Below are 22,094 nucleotides of genomic sequence, written 5' to 3' on the forward strand. Positions count from 1 at the left end.
AATGACGTCAAGCATCAGCCTTCTACCTGCTTACCGAACCCTAATATTTTTTTGTACACAGCAATTTATTTCTACAGTATTCAATGAGTGGGTCAATATGGATTATTTATATTGATCAGTTTTATTACTATTTCGGAAAAACAAATCGTACTTTAAAATGTGAAGTAGTTGCTTTAGTTCAGTTTAAAAATTACTTTTTAAAATGCTTAAATATGACGTTTTGATATCCCACCCCCACCCTCGTCACACATTGTCACACATTGTCATTTTACTGTGACGTCAATTATAGACGACCCCTTATTTAAAATTCGAATTCCACTCAAAGAATAAGAATTTTTTTGTAGATGTAAGACTTACTTTATGAATTGTTGAAAATAAGAAACTTTGTAATTCGTCGGAAACTAGACATCATTAGACTGATATTATCGATAATGATAACTGTTTTATAAGTGCTCGATCCGTTTTATCGCTTTTGGTTTTAAAACTTCCCCATCTTATTGTATCTATTTGGCCCCATGTGTCATAGTCACAAATGGGAGATGATGATTTCATCTAGTTAGTGTAGTTTTGGACACGTTTTATAAAACTAGCCTACACTCTCCCCAGTACACCGACACATCGACAAACACACACAGATACAGACACATACATACACACAAACATACACACGCACGCACACACTCACACACACACACACACCTAAGTAACGGCCCATTCAATCAGTCTCCACTACACTGGGTATGTTTTATTAAATTTGTGTTACACAAAAGACATCCATTGGGCCAAACATCAAATCGGATATTGATTTCATCTGATTTTAAGCCAGGGAAGAACCTTAGCCTGTCATCAAGACTAAATGGATCGATTTATCGGCAGGGATGCCACTTAATGGTCCGCGATCGCACATAATGGGTAATGATAGGAATACAACATAACCAAACAAATAAACAGTTGATAAACCTACAGTTAAAATCTGAAACTTTAATCTCTGAAAGTGTGTGCATGAATATTTTTTCTGCTTTTCACCTATAAAATAAGATCAATACATGTATTGAACTTTGTACATCAAATTACGGTATAAATACAGATAAAAAGGGGAAAACTAAAACAAAATTATTTAGTTTTTACTTTGGTCTTCAATTTGATGATTATTAAATGTCGAGGGGTTTTCTTGAATTTCAAATGAAAACATAAACAATTAATTGTGTTTAATGGCATCCTTTCAGTGTGTGCGTGTGTATATAGGAAGCCGTTCTTATATTTTTAAAAATCATCAACATTTTAGACACAAAGAATCTCAAATCTCTTTTGAAGTTTTAAAATGTAATTTGTAATGTATCTCTAAATCAGTTTTAAGGCCACATGAATAGTTCGATCCCCCATTGATTGGCGATCGATTTAATCGATCCAAGTTACCCAGGCTCCCGATGACGTCGATAAGGCATCGCTAGGAAACTGCTGGGGCTTAGTTAGACTATATCCAGCGCAGACGAGATCATTCTGCCACAGCCCAGACACGCACTACAGGGGCCATCCAGGGGGCGCTGCTTCTAAAGGGTATCTTTCTCACCAGCTTCGTAGGCTACTCGGACAGACAATACACAAAATCAACTCAGCAGGTACGTTTTAAGTTACCAATCATTTAAATTATTTTTCCGGGAAAAAAAATATTTAAAAAAAAACAAGCACAAACAAGCACGAAAAAAAACCCCAGAGAAATAACAACAACAAAGAAACGAAAACAAACAAAGAACTAGACTCTATAAGGTTATTAAATTATTAAGCTTCAAACATCAGAATTAATCTTAACACAAGTTAAGAAAGGTTTTGATGGTACCCGATTTATTTACGTTTTTACACATGATTTACAGATGAAGACGTGTGTTGAAACGCCATTTTATAGCCCTATACGTATATTATCTTAACATTAATTGTCTTAAACAACGTGCACATTACTTAGCCAAAACATTAGACATTATTACTAATATTACTCACCCTAACCCCCACCATATATAAGCACGCTATAAATTATGAAATTTCCATGGACGGTTTTATTCTCCTGGTGTTGTATAAACTATATAACCCCCCCCCCCCCCCCCCCCCCCACGCACACACATCTCAATTATGGCACATTTTGGAACAACAAAATATTAAAAGTAGCATGGTTTTACAAAAATAAAAATAATATAATATAAGTAAATCTAGTACATAAGAAACCATTGCATGGTTTTGATTTATTGTTAGAAAAAGATTTTTTAAGAAAGTTGTCAATCTATTCATCCAACTATTTTTTGTAAGCAGAAATTTCTTAAATTTAGGAAAAACTAAACTGAATCAACGACAGTGTTATATAAACTGGTCCTATACCTCACCCTTCTCTATATATTACAATATAACAGTATTTCGAACCTTCGGGCAGATGAGGCTCGTTAGCTGGGGACAGCCACTCTTCTAGGAGAGACAACTCCAAAATCAAACAACTGCTGCCTTGTAGTTTGTTCTTGGTTGGACAAAGGCTATGGAAGCAAATCCAAAAAGAAAAGCAGGCTGAAATCGGAGTCAATGGCCTCAATGGCGCATAACCAGTTGACACGTAATCCTTATAGTTGTGATGGAAGCATGGTGTCGAGTCGGCAAAGCTCATGGTTGATAAGTTCGAAAAAAGAGTTCAAACCCTCTGGCAGATAAGGCTCGATCCCTCCCAACACTAAAAATTAAGAACGAAGAAGAAGAAAAAAGTATATTACCCTTCAACAAACCGTTCGTGTTACATAATTAAGTGCTGGATCCCGTTTTATCGCTTTTGGTTTTAAACTTTAAGAAAAACGCTATTTGATTCAAAAGTATTTGTTTTACAACTAATACTGGTTTAACAGGGTTTAAATGCAACACTACCAGTGTTTCTTCCAGAATTTTTTTTCTCCGGGGGGCACTTGACATTTTCAGGGGGGGGGGGGGGTGGCTGACAACAATTTCCGGGGGGGGGGGGGGGCGGACACTGTCAAAAGTATATATATTTGCTATATAAATTCCATTTCGTTCGGGGGGGGGGGGCGGTAGACTTTCTTCGGTGGAGGGGGGGGCACCCCCCCCCCCCCCCCCGAAGAGATGCCAGGAAGAAACTCTGAACACTACACTGATGTAAAAAAATAATATTAATTAAAAATGAAGAACCAACTACCCCCCCAACCCCCTTTTTAAAAAAAAAAAGGCCCAGGTGTTTACATTTTAAATTTAATTTAAATCCATCCTACGACTAAAAACAATCACAATGCGCTACACATGTGCTTTGTTAAACGACGCACCAAACTACTAAAACGTCATAAAATATTTTTACTCTGCGGAAATTAATTTTTTTTCTCAAGACTTTGGCAACTCCTTTGTTAGTGTATTTTATTTCAAAATGTAGCCTTTCTTTTATCCTAACTTTTAAAATCGAGATTACGAGTTTTGTTTGCTAGTGTATTTACCGTCAAAAGATGCCCTTCTTTTAACCTTCACCTTTTAATTCTAGGCGACCATTTTTGTTTGTTAAATTTTCATGAGGATAAAACGGTAGAAATAACTTAATGACAAACCATAATAACAAAACATGTATACCAGAGGCGCCTGGGGACAAACTTTCGATTTGCACCCCCCCCCCCCTCAAGATTTCGATTTGCACCCCCCTCCTCAAACTTTCGATTTGCACACCCCCCCCCCCCTCAAGATTTCGATTTGCAACCCTCCCTCAAACTTTCGATTTGCACCCCCTCACAACCTTTCAATTTATTTTTCCAACCCATTTTGGCGCCCCCTAGGGCCCACCCCCCCACCCCCCCCCCCCTTCGCTACGCCTCTGATGTATACCTTTTGTATGAAGTTCAACAATCATCATCTTTTCTTGTTCGATGCAGGTTTTTTTTTGGTTTTTTTTTTTTTAAACATTGATTCTTTTCGAATTTATTCTCCGAGCTCGGTCAATTGACAAAAACAGCATTTTAAAATAATAATAAAAAAACAACAACCGCGAAATAACGTCTAAAATCCATCTTCTAATCTAACACAACTTCTTTAATAACAATACTGAGTCGTCACACTTTCTAGCCCCCCCCCCCCCCCACACACACACACACAAGCCCGTCACTCATCGTTACGAAATTCCACCCCCTCCCCCTTGTGTATTGTCGTTTATGGACGATCCCCACGTGTATAAATAATACTAGCGTTGTAGAAATAAAAAGGCTATTTTTAGACGGCGAATCCCAAACTGAAAGGAACGTTGACTTGTTCATATCGCATACATTTCGCAGCATACTCTATCTTAATAAAATTAACAGCAGCTATATATTTTTTAAAGTTATTGTGAAAATTACTTCCCATGTGAAAGTTGGTATTTCCTTTCCTCATATCATTATTATCGTTTTACATTGAACGGTTACCTTCATTGAAGTTTAGTCATATAAGGGTTATGCAGAGGCGTCGCGAGGCGGGGGCTGGGGTTGCGGACCGCACCGGGTGACACCATTTAGGAGGATGACACCAAGACAAAAAAATTGCAAGATATATACAATAAATGTTTTTGCCAGTTCAATGAAAGGTTAACTAGAGTTAAAAATTATTTAAAGTACATAAAGACGATCCCGACAAGGGGGGGGGGGGAGGGGATGACAACATTACGTAAACATGCAAACTATAGAGAAAACAATGCTACATCCAGCTGTATTAATAACTGACTATAGATAAACAGCGTTTATATTAAATGTGAACACTTTAAAGACAAAAAAATGGGGGAGGGGGTGACACCACGAGGTGCCGCACCGGGTGACACCTGACCTGGCGATGCCACTGGGGTTATGTTCATGACAAATTTTAACACCCCCGCAATTGCACAAAAGTTTTAAAATCTCTATAATGACATCACATGTCATCATACCCCTGCGTCCCTAAATTACTTTTTTTTTAACTTTAAAAAAAAAAGAAATTTCTTTCCAAAAAGTTAACTGATCTGAATTAGAATCGTATATAGTGATCAAGTTTTTATTACAAGTTACAAAGAATATTTAAAAACAAAATAGCAGCTAAAATTCACTTTACGAACAATTTTTATGTACAAAGTAAAAATAAAAAAGTGACGTCATAAATTCTATACGTACCTATCCTCACCAACCCCTTGTCGTACATTGATACATTAGTTCAAACTTTCAGCTCTCATTATTTATGGATGGCCTTCTTCAGTGGCGTAGCGAGGTCGGGTGTCACCCGGTGCGGCACTTAATGGTGTCACCCCCCAGAGGCGTAGCGACCCTTCCCGGGGACAAATTTTCGATTTGCACACCCCCCCCCCCCCCCCTCAAGTTTTCGATTTGCACCCCCCCCCCCTTCAAACTTTCGATTTGCACCCCCCCCTCAAGTTTTTCTCTATATATTTTGCTATTTTTTGCCTTGGTGTCACCCCCCTAAATGGTGTCACCCGGTGCGGTCCGCACCCCCGCCCCCCCCCCTCGCTACGCCTCTGGCCGTCTTTACTCTTAACAGTATACATTGAGCTTAAATAGTATATATGTTAATCATACAAATACGTTTTTTTTCAACTGTGATGCAATGAAACAAAATTTGGATCTGTCGGATTTTGTCAATGCCTTAGATTGCCTTAGAACAGAGGTCGGCAACCTGCGGCTCGCGAGCCGCATGCGGCTCTATTGGTGTCCAGTTGCGGCTCTTCAGCTACATGCCCAAATATTAATAATTATTTTAATTTCAAAACTCATAAAAAATATTAGTCTGCAACACTCAGTAATAAACGATATAACAATAGATATAAACAATAAACATTCACTATTATATTAGAATATTTAGTTACTCCCTATCTCAATGTACTTCCTATTACATTGTCCATTCCGAATTGAAACATTAAACTTCATAGTGGATATCACAAAAAAACTAAACCAGCTAAGTATAAAACTGAAAGGATAACCAAGCCTATGTCTTGTTTGAAGAAGTGATTTGTTTCGAAAAAAAAATAATACTTTTTTTTTGTTGAATACATGGTGAGCGGTAAATTACTTAATTACGAAAAATCTTTAAAAAAATATCGTAATGAAACCAATGCTACTATTCAATCACTTCAGCATTAATATAAACAAAATGAAGGGTGTTTTCACTGAGAGATTTGAGCTATTCAAAACAAATGCAAGTACTCTGCCTCACATAGTAGATCCTCTCAAAACAAATTCAAATGAGATTATTTCATATATTCAAAGCTATTTATTTAAAATTACATATCTATCTATATATATAATTCTCTTATGGGAGCCGTTAGAAAACAAGCTGCAAGCGCCTCCTTGCAGTCCCCTCTCTTTCTCTTTCTCTCTATCACTATCACTACCACCCCCACCCCACCCCCACATTGTCTGGTGAGTTGTGGTCACACTAAATGTTTACAAAGCTAAATGTTTACAAATCGTAGAGCCGTAGATCCGGGTTTCTATGAGGGGCAGATAATTTAGTTCGATTTTAAAATTACAGGAGGTAACTAAGAAATAACTAAGAGGAGGCTCCTTTCACGGGGGGGGGGGGGGGTGTAGGGTCGGGGTTAGGGGAAAGGGGGGGGGGGGTAGTGTTTTAAAGCAAGTATTTTCAGTGGCAGCATTGGTACTGTCGAATTCACAAATTATGAATTACTGAACAGTAGAAAATAAAACAACTAAATAGCGGCGTATGATACGCTGCGGGTCGGCTCGTATAATATATTTGTTTAGGATTATATATATATATATATATATATATATATATATATATATATATATATATATATATATATATATATATATAATCCTAAACAAATATACTATTGACATAAAAATGTTAGTGGCTCTTTAAAAAACGGGTATTGTTGAAAATTGTAACTTTTGGCTCTTTAGACTCAAAAGGTTGCCGACCCCTGCCTTAGAACAAGGGAAAAAAAAAAACACCACAACTCACAACTCAAAATTAATTGTCATCCACTGCTATTTTTTTTTACCGATATTTACCTCCTAATGTCACCCATCATTACAAAAAGCCAGCGCCCCCCCCCCTCTCCTTGCACAAAGTTCCACATTCCCATTTTAATAAACATGGTTTTCATAATTTTCGCCCCGCCCCAAATAGCACATTTTCAGAAAAATATGACACTCTCTCCTAAACGTGCGACAGCTTCAAAATCTTTGAGAGAAAGAGAACGAAAAGAAAACGAAACTATAGTTAGGGGCAAAATAATTAAGAAACATTAAACTTCAAAAAATAATAAACGGGATAGATACATTGCATTAGCATTGGCAATTGCATCTTTTCATTCTAGTATACAGCTAAAGAGAACATTTAATTTAGTAAGTTACTTTCAAACGTTGTCGACAAAAGTAGAGTGCTGAGTGCTGAAGAAAAATTATCGCACCCCCCCCCCCCCCTGAACGAAATGGAATTTAAATAGATAACATACTTTTACCAGTTCTCTCTCTCCCCCCCCCCCCGGAAAATGTTGTCCGCCCCCTCCCCCCCCCCCTGAAAATATCAAGTGCCCCCCGGAGAAAAAAGTCTGGAAGAAACACTGGTGCTGTCTCATGGCGTGTTTGTGGAATACGATGACAATCAGTGTTTGTTTTGTTGAATTAACATCTCAATGAAATAAGCCCTACTAATTAGAGATATAGAGACTCAATGAACATACGCGTGATTTTCTTATAAACGACTACTTTGTTAAAAAAAAGTTAATCTACTGATCGAAATGCCATATTTTTCTATAATACAAGCTTCAGCCACGCTTAACTTAAAAAAAATCTCAATTTCAAAATTTAGTTTGTGTTGACTTAACATAAGAGGACGGAGGCGGTACTTGGATATTTTTTTCATGCACATATTTGCTTTTGTAGCAGTTTCTATGACAAATGCACTCAAGAGATACTAAATTCTATTTGAATTACATAACCCCAACTACACAACGACAATGACTATGTTAAGGCGACTTCTCTAGCTTTAGACAACTTCTTTAAATAGCTTTTTTAAATTTCATAATCGATTCGGGTGGTTTCTCAACTGTTTTATTGATCCCGATCAGATTCACATCTTTTGTAATAAACTCGTTTTGGTTAAAGTCCATTTCTGCCGTCCCTGACTCCCATTTTGCTACAGCCCTGTACTCCTGTCCCTGACTCCCATTTTGCTACAGCCCTGTACTCCAGTCCCTGACTCACACTTTTCTACAGCCCTGTACTCCTTTCCCTGACTCCCATTTTGATACAGCCCTGTACTCCAGTCCCTGACTCCCATTTTGCTACAGCCCTGTACTCCTTTCCCTGACTCCCATTTTGATACAGCCCTGTACTCCTGTCCCTGACTCCCATTTTGCTACAGCCCTGTACTCCTTTCCCTGACTCCCATTTTGATACAGCCCTGTACTCCTGTCCCTGACTCCCATTTTGCTACAGCCCTGTACTTTTGTCCCTCACTCCCATTTTGCTTCAGCCCTGTACTCCTTTCCCTGACTCCCATTTTGATACAGCCCTGTACTCCTGTCCAGTGGCGTAGCGAGGTCGGGTGTCAACCGGTGCGGCACTTAATGGTGTCACCCCCCCCCCCAGAGGCATAGAGACCCTTCCCAGGGACAAACTTTCAAATTTTCGATTTGCACCCCCCCCCCTCAAACTTTCGATTTGCACCCCCCCCCTCGAGTTTTCGATTTGCACCCCCCCCCCCTCAAACTTTCGATTTGCACCCCCCCTCGAGTTTTTCTCTATATATTTTGCTATTTTTTGCCTTGGTGTCACCCCCCTAAATGGTGTCACCCGGTGCGGTCCGCACCCCCCGCCCCCCCCCCCTCGCTACGCCCCTGCTCCTGTCCCTGACTCCCATTTTGCTACAGCCCTGTACTTTTGTGCCTGACTCCCATTTTGCTTCAGCCCTGTACTCCTGTCTCTGACAACCGTTTTATGTTACAGCCGTAGATTGCTGTTCCCGATCCCATCATATGCAATAACTTACTGAGCATTGAGTAACCCAGTGTTATTCTTAGAACGCGTCATTAGCTTATCCACGCTGTCCTGATACAAACATTGAGTTTCAAGTAACTAATGGAATACAATGATACCTTTTAAGTCGGTATTTGATCCGAAACAGAGGGGGGACGGCGGGGGGGACGACATATGTCCCCGGGCGCCGACCTTAGGGGGCGTCAAAATGGGTTGGAAAAATAAATTGAAAGCTTGAGGGGAGTGCAAATCGAAAATGTGAGGGGGGGGGGGGTGCAAATCGAAAGTTTGAGGGGGGTGCAAATCGAAAGCTTGAGGGGGGGTGCAAATCGAAAGTTTGTCCCCGGGCGCCGGGAAGGGTCGCTACGCCTCTGACAGACACAGTAGCTATTTGAGGACAAAATTAAATTTTTTCCAGGCATTTCTCCGGTGGGGGCAATGCTACCTCCCCGGGGCACGTGTACCGCACCTCCCAGGACGAAATAAAAAAAATAGTATAGAAAATATATAGGTTACTTTAGCCAGTGTCCACAATACCCCGTAAATTTTAATTTTAAGTACGACCCCCCTCCCCTCGAGAAAATGTCCGAAATAAGAAACCCTGGTCGTGGAATGCTACTGATTGAAGGTTTGTATAGATTAATTGTATACGATAAACAGAAAAGTTTTTAAAGAAAATAAAACAAATATGCCCACATTTTGCCCTATAAGAAACCTTTATAGATCAGGCCCTAAGCTTTTAAAATAAATACGCTGCAAAAATAAACTTGCTTTCTTTAGCATAAGCGCTGTTCTCTCCAGTGTTTCTTCCAGACATTTTTCTCCGGGGGGGGGGGGGGGCACTTGGAATTTTCGGGGGGGGGGGGGGCGGTAGACTTTCTTCGGGGGGGGGTGGACACTGTTAAAAGTATATATTTTCTATATAAATTTCATTTCGTTCGGGGGGGGGGGGTGTAAAAAAATTTCGGGGGGGCTTTGCCCCCCCCCCCCCCGAAGAGATGCCTGGAAGAAACGCTGGTTCTCTCATGAAAGCCCTTACACTTTCTAGCGATTATAAAGTTAAAAAAAAAACCCATTGAGCATCAAGAAATGTACTGAATGTATGGGTCAGCACACACGCATAATTTGTCAAACAAAATACTTCTATACAGTGCGATTTATTTACCCCTCCCTTCAGAATTTATTTTAAAATACTCCAAAACATTCCGTTTTTTAACTTATGTCAGTCATTGTAGGCTACAGTTAGCAGGACCAAGGCTTACCTTCTATGACAAACCAGCTTCTCTTGTGGGCTTAGGGCTTAGGCGTTTAAGTATTTTTGCATAAATTTTACTTGTAGAGTCTGCGTGCGATCTCGGCACATTTAGATCTAGAATCTATGTGATATAAACTCTTCAGGTAACTGTAGTAATTAAACACACTTTATGTTGTACTTTTAAGATAAACAATATTATAATATCAGGATTAGATTAAGGCTGAACATCAAAACTTAAAATAGGGTTTGGCTTCAATTTTAATAAAATCTGGTATCTTAAACTTTTATCAACTTTTGTATTGAAGCTCTTGTATTCTAGATTCTAGTCCTGTGTTATTATTACTTTACTACTTTATTTAATACTTAGCTCTTACTAACAGATCTAGAGTCTAGGTCTAGACCTATTCTAGATCTAGATATTACTTACTACTTAGCGATTGACTCATGATTGAGTAGCGTTCTGTGGTTTCCAAATCAATGTAATTGTATTTATTGTAAAAAGCTAAACTTTTTTGTTTTACTTTTTTAGACTTAGAAGTTAGAATCTAGATTCTAGATCTAGATCTAGATCTAGATCTAGATCTAGATCTAGAATCTTGATTCTAGATCTAAGGTAGATCTAGATCTATATGTTACGTAATGTATGTTGTCAGTTTAGTGAAGTTTAAAACACTACTGAGAACATTAGTACTTTATTTGATGATTTAAAAACGATAGTGAGAACATATCTAGAATAATCTCTATTCTAGATCTAGAATACCCTAATTTTAATGGACACCAGCGAGTTGACGAGAATCCTTCTGTAATGCTGTTGACATGTGCTTTTTTAGATTAGGACCGTAAAAGTAATAAAAAATAAAAACTTAAGCCTAAAATTAATTCAGAAATTTAATATTTTTAGAATCAATGCTATAAAAGTTGAAGATCCAGAGAACTTGAAAATAATTTGTTGAGTTTTATTTAGGCTACATTTCTATTTATTTTTTATCAAAAAAAAAAAAAAAACAATTTGGTTTGCATGTGCAAGGACGATATAAACAATGGCATCCTGCCATTCGATATGCTTACAAAAATTTTATTGTATAGGCCTACATTGAACATTGTTGTAAGCAAAAAAAAAAGGAAATCCAGGTCAAGGGGTTTAAATTTGCAGTTATTTAAAAACTATTTATCTGCAAAGTTTTATAAACAAATAGTTATCCATCAATAGTTATCCATCACGGAGTTCCTGTACAGCCAATCAATATTAGTCTTACGAAAATGAAACATCCGGTTATAACTTAGGCTTGATGAAAATAAATAAATGTAGCCTAAAACTCAACAAATTATTTTCAAGTTCTCTGGATTTGCAACTTTTATAACATTGATTTTAAAAATATATAATTTCTGATTTATTTTTAGGCTTAAGTTTTTATTTTTTATTATTTTTATGGTCGCTTTGATTTCAAAATCTAAAAAAAGCATGTTTTTAATCCATGTCAACAATATGATAGAAGGATTCTCGTCAACTCGGTCAGCTCCATTGGCCGAGGCTAATAAAAAATGTGCGGAAAAGTTGCCTCATTGTTAATGCTTTAACAGAAGTATATTGTGATATATTTGTGTCAGATATGATTATAGATATAGATAACTGAATAATAAACCAAAATCAATGGCTAAATTTATCAATATAGGCCAGAAATTAACTTTAAACCGCTGTGTTTATGAGCAGGATTTGCTATATATAAACAGCTGCCATCTAGCTGGGGACAGCCACTCTTCTAGGAGAGACAACTCCAAAATCAAACAACTGCTGCCTTGTAGTTTGTTCTTGGTTGGATAAAGGCTATGGAAGCAAATCCAAAAAGAAAAGCAGGCTGAAATCGGAGTCAATGGCCTCAATGGCGCATAACCAGTTGACACGCATCCTTAATTGTGATGGAGGCGTGGTCGAGTCGGCTAAAGGTCATGGTTGATAAATTCGAAAAAGTTTAGAGTTTGAACCCTTTGGCAGATAAGGCTTGATCCCTTCCAATTCCAACACTAAAAATTAAGAACGAAGAAGAAGATTTAGATCTCTATGTCATATTAGTTAGGCTAAGTATTAAGTTAATAAGATAGACAATTCTTTAATTATTATCAATAGCCATACCTGACTAAAAAAGGTGAGTTAGTCTCTAGATACTTTAACTTTAGGATAAATAGTAGGCCCCTAATACTATTAAATATTTTTTAAAGAATATTTATTTAGCCTACAACTATTTAATGATTTAATGAATATTTTCCCCAGCAAAGTTTTAACATGGCAAGTCGCCCAGGAAGTGCAACTTCCCGTACTGCTTGGGATGGAGGCTTAGGAGATGGCATTCGGGATGATCCTGATGAGGTACGTTTTAACTGTATTTGCTCAAATTAGACATTAAAAAATAGCCTATTTCCAGGTGATATGAATTTTCAAAGGTTTGTTTTATCTTAATAAAAATTATCAGTGAGTATGCTTTTAAAGTAGTGATTATTCTTTAAACAATACATTTTGCATTAGTGAAAAAACTTTAAACTACTTGATAACTTTTTCAACAAATACCAGAAGTGGTAAGTTTTGTAATTTTTACCATTTTAACTGATGTTTTAGTTTGTTTTTTACTTTTCTGCTAGGTCTACATGGTTGGACAGAGTCAAAGTGCTAAGTCTTCAACAAGTCAAATGATGCATTCGGCCACTGATTTGAAAAGTTCACCTGGTGGTGGAGTGTTTCAATCATTCTTGAAGGGTGTACGATGTAAGTTTAAAATAATAAAATATATTATAATATGGTGCATAATTTAAACTTGTACAAAAGATCAGATTAGAAATTATTTTTGACAAAGTATACTTATGTATGCTAAAAATGCTCCTAAAAGAACATTAAAATCATTTATTGGTGCACTCAATTGATATGAAGTTCCAACTGTTATTTGAATATTTTCTTAGCTTTATGGGCCACAAGACAAACTGAAGAAACAAACACAAACCGCGAGCTCTACGTGACAACTACACTCAGAGAGCTGATAGTGTACATTGTATTCTTGGTTGTGCTTTGTGTCAGTAAGTAGCTCTTTATCCAAAATGCTTTATAACAAATTTTATAGTATGATCTGATGTATATTTATGTCACTAATTTAATAAAAAATTCATAGTTTATTTATTTCCAGATTTCTGGGCATAATAGAATAAAATAAATTTAAACATTATTAAAATTTAATATATTTATAAAATGTCATGTCTAATCATTGGTATATTGACATTTTTCCCCAGTTACATTTGGCATGACTTCCACAACAATGTACTACTACACAAATGTCATGAATAATCTGTTCTTGGGATCTTCATTGTCAGACCAAGATCCAACAACCTTTAAGGACATAACAAGTGTTGAGAACTTTTGGGATGTATGATCAATATTTATTTTTATGTGTTATTACTTCATCCTTTCAAATGTTGTGACATCACTTCTCAATTTTGTTGCTAAAATTAATTTTTTTTTTGCTGCAATGGAGTTATTTTGTGATATTGTTTTCAGTACTTAAAAAGTCCACTGTTGGATGGATTGTACACAGAAACCTACTACAACAACCAGTCCATTCCTGAAGGAGAGATGGGATACATTTACTATGAAAATAAGTTGTTAGGTGTGCCGCGAATCAGACAAATAAGAGTTCACAATCATTCCTGTCAGGTGAGTTAATGAATCGGAAGCTGTTCACTGTTTTATGTCAGTTGTCTTCTTCAAAATAAGGGATCATTACTTTAATTAGGAACATCATGAGATACTTTAATCTAATTGATTGTTTGTTGCAAAATATTTATTGAATTCTATAGGTCCATGAAGACTTCAAGAGCTTTATAAGCGAGTGTTATGACTCGTATGCTGAAAGCATTGAAGATAAAGAACCATTTGGGAAGTACCTAGAGGAACCTAATAATACTGCGTAAGCCTTTTTTTATATATTTTTCAAATATTATTTACTTTTATAAAGGTTTTCAAATTATTATTTGTTATTATCTTGTTATTTTAGGTGGCATTATTATAGTGAAAGTACATTGAAAGGATCATCTCATTGGGGAAAGCTGAACACCTATAGTGGTGCTGGATCTTACAAAGATCTTGCATCCACACACGATGACTCTGCTGCAATCATTGATGATTTGTTCAACAATCTGTGGATTCGTCGTGGAACTCGTGTTGTGTTTATAGACTTCTCCGTCTACAATGCAAATATCAACCTTTTCTGTGTTATTAGGTTAGTTGGAATAATGTTTTTATGTTTTTGTTTAGTTAATCTACACTAGAGTTTGCCATCATCAGCAAGTTGATAATAATCTAATATAATATAGTTTATACTATGCAGATCAGACAACCTTAATTTTGCTCTGATATAATTTGTTTTTAAATTTTCATAATTGAAATTGTTTTTATAATCTGCTTTATACTTTACTTTTTGTAGTATGTATGCATTACTTAAATCCAATGCTATAAGCCATTTCCTTTTTTACACAGACTGCTGGGAGAATTTCCTGCCACTGGAGGAGTGATTCCATCTTGGACTCTACGAACTGTGAAGCTGCTTCGCTATGTGACAGTTGGCGACTACTTCATTCTGGCCTGTGAAATAATCTTCTGTTTGTTTATCTTGTACTACACAGTGGAAGAGGTTCTGGAGGTATGATCATGTTATTTTAGATATGGTGTTAATGCTGCTGAACATTTGTTCTTTTTACTCAATACGCTGATATATGTTTAAAAAAAAACCATATTAAATACTAAAAATTTAATGCTTTTTAAAAATTTTATCAGATTAAGAAACACAAACTTTCCTACTTTTTGGGCTTCTGGAATATTCTGGATATTCTTGTTATCCTCATTTCCATTGTGTGTGTGGGATTCAATGTGTACAGAACAGTGGAGGTAATTTAATCTTTATTAGCTGTATTTTCATTGCATTCACATAAAAGCTATTATGTACTAATCGTTAATCATTATTTAAATTTAAAAGTGCTGATTAACATTTTTATTATAATATTCAGTTTTATGATGTAGTAAAAGCATTATTTGTGATACACTTCGAAAAAGTGTGTATTTAAAAAATAAAAAGCTATTTTGAATGTTAAGCTAATGATTTGATACGGTTGTGCTTTTTGACAAGCTTGTTTACTAATCTTAGACTTTTTTCTTCACTAGGTTAACAATAAGCTTACAGAACTATTGAAAGACCCAAAAATCTATGCTGACTTTGAGAGGCTCAGCTATTGGGAAACAAGGTTCAGCAATGCTATAGCTATTGCTGTCTTCATGGCTTGGATCAAGGTAAGAAAAAATTGCTATTGTTTTCTCTCACTTAGAATTGAGCTCTTTTCCATAGGTATTGGATTGATTTAAATTTGAATTGTATAAAGATCTAGTTAAAATCTTTAAAAAAATGTTTTACAGTACATATTCTTGTTTTCATATTTTACTAATTTTCAATAAATGTATATCTTTAATTTATTCAATTACAGTAATAATAGTAGGCATGGAGGCCTTTTTTCACATTGGCTGTTTTAAAATAAACAAATAAAACAATTTAATAACAGCATTTTAAAAAAGCAATTGCATAATAACGACATAATTACATTATTCGGATCTGAAAATGTTAACTTTTGAACATGTTTAAAATTTTTAAAATTACATTTCAGTAACACATCTGAGAATTTTAAAATTGTTTTTGTTTAGATATTTAAATACATCAGCTTCAACAAAACCATGACCCAGCTGTCATCCACCTTGGGGCGCTGTGCTAAAGATCTGGCAGGATTCTTTGTCATGTTCATAATTATCTTTCTGGCCTTCACCCAACTTGGTTACCTACTCTTCGGAACTCAGGTGGAGGACTTCAGTTCCTTTGAGAACGCATTGTAAGTTGTAATTATATTCTATATGACCTAGCAAATGTTACAAATTATTGATGATTTAGAGATGCTTAATTCTTTTTTTAATGTGTACCTCTTTATCTGAATATTTTCTTTCATTTAGTTTCACCCTGTTCCGAATCATCTTGGGTGACTTTGACTTCCACCAGCTGGAAGAAGCCAACCGTATCCTGGGCCCCATCTTCTTCATGCTGTTTGTCTTCTTTGTATTCTTTGTTCTGATCAACATGTTCCTGGCTATTATCAATGATACCTACTCTGAAGTGAAGTCTGACATGGCCAATGCCAAAAATGAGTTTGAAATTGCCGACTACTTTAAGCGGGTAAGTAGTTAACACAGATAACTTAGTTAGTTTCTATCTAGGTAGTGCTGGTCTTAACAAATGTTCACACTGCCATAATGCTAGTTGTAATTTTGATAAAACGCTTGTTTAGTTTATATCAGGTAAGAATTTAAACATTTATTTAGAGTTATGTGTGGTGGGACTGTGTGGACACTTGGTAGAGCATGTGACCACCAACTTATCTGATCTGGGTTTTAACACGGGTGATGCCTATGTTAAAACTGATCCGTAAGTTGTTCCTAAACTAACAGAGCTTTAATAGGAACCTAACAGCAGTTTATTAGAATAAAGACAGTGGCAATAAAAGCAGATAGACTCTACTCTATCTAGCCCACCAAGTTTTGAAAAGGAAATTCTCTTGCTTTTTTTTTAGGGTTGTGATGTTGTTTTTCAGGGTTACGAAAAGATGCTTGACAAACTAAACTTCAAGAGGGACAAAATCATTGACATCCAGAAAGCATTGCGAAGTGCTGACATCAACCAGGACAAACAACTGGACTTTGATGAATGGCGTCAGGACCTGAAATCGTAAGATTTAATCAGAAAAGAATTTTCCAAAATTTTAAAATGCTAATTTTACTCATTTCAGTCATATGCAATACATTTATGCATTATATTTGAAAATGTACATAGTTTGTAGGAGATATAAATGTTTTTTATAAGTATTCTAAAAGCATGATTTGTTTCTATAGGCGAGGCTATGCTGATGGTGAAATTGAGGCAATGTTTTCAAAGTATGATATTGATGGAGACAGAGTCTTGGATGAAGAAGAACAAAAACGAATGCAAGCAGACTTGGCAGATCAAAAAGTAAGATAATAATAATCAAAGAATTAATCAAATCAATAACTTTTCAAAGTTTTAGATATTTACTTAATAAGAAATTTTTATGTTTTGTCATTTTAAAACGTTTTTGCTCATAGGCTGCACTTAATAAAGAATATGAAGATCTTGGTGGAGGTAAAACAGATCGTCCAGGAACAGGTCGTCGGTCCAGTAGTCGAGCTAGCTTCAATGAAGGAGATAGTGGAGAGGACAGTGATGATGAAGATAGTGGAACCAAATCATCACGTACTGGTAGAACATCGAATGGTGTTTCATATGAAGAATTTACAGTTTTATCTAGAAGAGTTGATAGAATGGAACATTCTATCGGCAGCATAGTTTCAAAAATAGATGCAGTTTTAGTCAAACTTGAAGCTATGGAAAAAGCAAAATTAAAACGCAGAGAAACTATGGGCAAAATTTTAGATAGTATTACAGAGGTAAGTTTTGAACTTATTTTTTTGGACACTTACCTATGTTCTTGTGTTAAAGCATTGAATTTTTATTCTAAGTTATCACTTATCTTATATTTTACTATACATTCAGGCTTTATCAACATAGCTTTTGCAAAAATTGTTTTTTTTAAAGATTGATTTTATCTTATCTATTCTTTCCTCTCCACAACAGTCTGATGGCACAAGTGATGAAATAAAAAGAGAACAGATGGAAAAATTAGTCAGAGAAGAATTGGAGAGGTGGGATTCTGAGACATCAGTAGGTGCCAATAGCGCTAGGGGCGCATCTCCTGGTGGTGGAAGTGGTCACAGTGGGCTGCGCTCTAGATCAAGGGCAGAGTCCAATCAAAATGGGGTAAGTGTGTTTCATTGATGTAGCAGTAAAAAAAAAAACAATTTGTAAGCTTACTCTTGTTACTCTTATCCATAGCAGCTGTAATATTTTTCCTAAAATATTTCCCTGTAAGCTGGTTGTAATTTGACCCTGTTAATGTAATTTTCTATTGCAGTCCTCTGATGTGTAGTGGGTAAAATTTTCAGTATTGCCTGTTGTTTACATTATTTTAATAAATCTCAAAATTTTGGTTGCTTTCAAATGCATACCCCAATATGAGCCATGATTGTACATTATTTTGCTCAAAATCACATTTGACAAAAATATTAGTAAACTTGAAAAGAATTGATAAATCAAAAGTAAATTTGTCAGAAATAAAATATTAAATATGATTGAAGTATGAAAAAAGAATTTGGGATTAAAACAAGCAACAATCACATTCATGCAGTATTTCAAATAATGTACAATTCATAAACGCCACAATAGGTTTAATAATGCCTTCATTTAAATAACTTTCACCATGTTCAGAATTCTCTTATTAACTGATCAAAGAACATAATGCCAATTAGTGAGGATTGAAGTTTTTTTTATATAACAATGATTATTAGGCTGCATGAGTAAAGCTCTTATCATGCATCAACTAATAGATATCCAAAGGAAGAATATCTTGTTTACTTCTGTGTTAGCTGCATACTAAAAGATTTTGTCTCACTAATTTAATGCATCTTATTTAATTAAACTTTTGAAAATTGTTCCATTAATTTTCAAGCCCAATATATCATCATATATGGCATCATTAATTTAAATTTAAATGAAAGGCTCATTGTATTGTTTAATCTCTTACATAAAGGCCTGTTAATTATTGCATGACAATTATATCACATAATTATGATGATTTCTAATTTTAAGTTTCTTATGTATATACTGAAAAGTGCATTTACTTTTTAAGTAATGTTAATAGTGTTTTGAGAAAAACAATTGTAAGTTTTTTTGTTTTACTCAGTAGATATAGTACAAATCACAGACTAGTTTTACCACCATGAGATAACATTTTGCCTTGAAATTATACAAAACCCAGAACTAGCTTTGCCACTTACCTCATGCTAAATTCAAATTAAATCCAATACAGTTTACACCAGTTGCAATACATATTTTAAACATATTGCTAGATAATAATTCAAAATGAATATACTAAAACTTGTTTAAAATTTTTAAAAGTAACAACTTCTTTATTACTAAAATCTGACTCTAATGAACATTCTAAAAGTAACTACTTTTTATCCCCAAAATGCAACACTTAAAATGGTTACTGATGTTATTTATTTTTAGTGTTTACCAATAATTCATCACCACTATAAAATATAATTTTTTTTGGGAAGATTTAATAAAAAGGATAAATGATGAACTGTTGGGGTAATAACAGACATTTTCAAAAATTAGATACAATTATAAACTTATCTGTAAAATGTGTATTAACATAAACCAATAACATTTGACAGGTTTAGTAATTTAAAAAAAATTATTTATTTTCAGGACCCTGAAGATCATCACATGACCTCAAGTTTTTAGTTTAATTATTGATTGTAAACTTAAGAAATTGTCAGACCAAATTTGTTAACACCATTCCGGTAACATGGTGATTCTTAACTATTTGCTACAAATTTACAGATTATGAATATTTAAAAGTTGATGTCAATTGTTGGTAATATTTATAATACATAACTCTTGTACTATTACTTTTTGTTTTGTAAAAATGTTTATTGTAATTACAAAAGGGAAATTAATTCTATTTTTTAGCAAAAATTCAAGACTATTTAAAAAGAATGACATTCAAATACATTTTTAATTTTAAAAAACAATTAAATTTTCGGCATTAATACTCATTGTTCTAAATAGTTTGAATACACTGATACATTTTGATTGGTTTTGTTTGGTCAGTTGTTGTCAAGTAAAGTAGTTGTTGACATATGCACAATGTAGAACAGATATTTTTCATGAGAATTTTTTAGCTTTTCACCCATTTGAAACTAAAGTTTCTTTGTGATGAAATAATTACAATTTATTTTTTAAAATATGAACTTAAAATTTTCACAAAGCAGATTTAAAAATATATTTAAAAAGTTAAAGTTGTCTTAAAATTTTAGAATTGTTAAATTATTTTTCCAATTAATTTAGGTAATATGTTATTATTTTACGCTTGTTAATATTAATTAAAAAATTAAATGTTAACATTCTTAACAAAACTACTAAATGAAAAGGAATCTTTCAGTGTTTGTTAATGTCAATTTCAAATTTAGGTTACAAATTCAAATACCTGTAATTAGTGTTTGAAAAAATGTTTAGAAATCATATCTGTGATATTTACTATAATTTTCAGTTTATCTTATAACAATCATTTCAAGGTATATCTTGGAAATCCACTTTTTTTTATTTCCTTTACTATGCTAGTCAAAAAACAAACCTCTATAAAAGAGGTGCCTTTTCTGTGCAAAGATACTTGTACTTATTTTCCCCGTCCAGATCGCTTGATCACAATACTGCTGTTAATTAACTTGAATTTACAAATATTTTTTTTTGTACAAAACAATTTTATACTGATCTAACTTTTTTCTGGTGGCTTGCTGCTGAACAAGACTTCTGTAATTTTTAAATCCGTCCATGTAACTTGTTATGCTCTTAAAAAAAAAACAACCTGTTTTTTATGTTGCTCATTTACAGCCAGCTACTCAAATCCAAATATAGGTAGCTCCTTTGATTTTTCTCTATTTGTCCACTGTTTCAAATACATTTTTCTATTTCTTCAATTAAAAAAAATGCCTATAAGGCTAAATATCCTTCAAAAAATTGATTATACAATAGTTGATGCATCTAATGCTAGTATTTTATACAATTTTGATGTTTGTAAAAATTTACCTTATTTACCTCACTTTGAATGAAAATATAGGTCAAAATTTTGTTATGCTAATTATGTTTTGAAATTATACATCTTTACTTTTAAATATTATATTAACAAATTTCTTACAACTGTTTTTATCTTACATGGCAGTTAATTAAAAATGCTTACGCATTATTACTAACAAATGTATTTGAGAAATTAATTTCTTAAAATGTCAACACAATTATACTAAAGCATTGAGGAACAAGAATATATAACTAATTTATTATATTTTGAAATTTTGTTACATCTGTATTCTGTTAGCTCAATTATTTGACTGAAACATCTTTCTGTAGCATAATATCAGTTGGATTCAATTGAAGTAGTAAATAACCTGCATTAATTAGTCATTGATGTTGTTAGTGTTTGGTTTCAATAAAAGTGTGTTGCAACAATTTACATTTTGTCTTTTGAGATTGTTCAATTTACTTTTTTAATTAATTTCAATGTGAAGCATATTTAAATCTTAAGTGTGTTGTGAAGTTAGCATTGACCTAAACTGTAAGAATGAAGTGAGACGTGTTAAATAAAGGTTAAACAATGCCCTGTTGGCAACTCATAGCCATGACAGCTATGAATAAATCTTCTAAGCAAGCTTGATAGATTAAGTATCATGTGGTGACAAATTTCATCCATACAAAAAATATGATTTTGCTATATGATAAATTTGAAAAACTTTGCCAATTTTTCAAAAAAATAATAAATTAATTAGCTGCTCAAAGACTATTGTTGTATTCAAATTTTGCCTTAGTTATTGATTTATGAAAATAGTTTAAACTGAACATCAGATAGGAAAGGTAATGAGAAGTTGATCTGGGTTAGTTATCCTTGTCAAAGTTTAAGAAGGCTGCCTTGTCAATGTCTCGTCAAAGCTATTAGATCTAAAGGTTATTTATATTAGTTTATTAAAATAACATCAGTGATAGTGATAGCTTGAGGCTTAAACATTACTGATCAGCAATAGGCCTATATATATATATATATATATATATATATATATATATCATGATATATAATGCAATAAATTTTAAGAAAAA

At 34.3% G+C, this 22,094-nt stretch overlaps 1 protein-coding gene across 4 annotated transcripts; it reads left to right on the top strand.

Moving 5' to 3' along the window:
* Nucleotides 1-1,487: 1,487 nt before the first annotated feature.
* LOC131957811 (polycystin-2) lies at nt 1,488-21,458 on the top strand. 4 transcript variants are annotated; one of them, XM_059322608.1, is made up of 19 exons: nt 1,488-1,619; nt 12,509-12,604; nt 12,874-12,997; nt 13,189-13,302; nt 13,513-13,646; nt 13,778-13,933; nt 14,077-14,186; nt 14,274-14,498; nt 14,756-14,918; nt 15,053-15,163; nt 15,437-15,562; nt 15,968-16,149; nt 16,268-16,487; nt 16,903-17,036; nt 17,201-17,318; nt 17,432-17,773; nt 17,961-18,143; nt 18,298-18,315; nt 19,656-21,458. In XM_059322608.1, the coding sequence occupies exons 2-18, from the start codon at nt 12,521-12,523 to the stop codon at nt 18,310-18,312; spliced, it is 2,541 nt and encodes an 846-aa protein (XP_059178591.1). In that variant the 5' UTR covers nt 1,488-1,619; nt 12,509-12,520; the 3' UTR covers nt 18,313-18,315; nt 19,656-21,458. The 4 variants fall into 4 exon arrangements, with proteins under 4 accessions (XP_059178591.1, XP_059178590.1, XP_059178588.1 ...); XM_059322607.1 differs by having other exon boundaries at nt 18,298-18,311; XM_059322605.1 differs by lacking the exon at nt 18,298-18,315.
* Nucleotides 21,459-22,094: the final 636 nt, after the last annotated feature.

This window comes from Physella acuta, unplaced genomic scaffold (assembly GCF_028476545.2).
Source record: "Physella acuta isolate Inbredline_101_S28 unplaced genomic scaffold, ASM2847654v3 ptg001269l, whole genome shotgun sequence".
Lineage (NCBI taxonomy): Eukaryota > Metazoa > Mollusca > Gastropoda > Physidae > Physella > Physella acuta.

Bases quoted from the DNA above. Each gene is read 5' to 3' on its own strand.
- LOC131957811 (XM_059322605.1), top strand. From the start codon at position 12,521: ATGGCAAGTCGCCCAGGAAGTGCAACTTCCCGTACTGCTTGGGATGGA. The intron at 13,303-13,512 runs GTAAGTAGCTCT...ATTTTTCCCCAG, and splicing joins CTTGGTTGTGCTTTGTGTCA to TTACATTTGGCATGACTTCC. The intron at 17,319-17,431 runs GTAAGATAATAA...TTTTGCTCATAG, and splicing joins CAGACTTGGCAGATCAAAAA to GCTGCACTTAATAAAGAATA.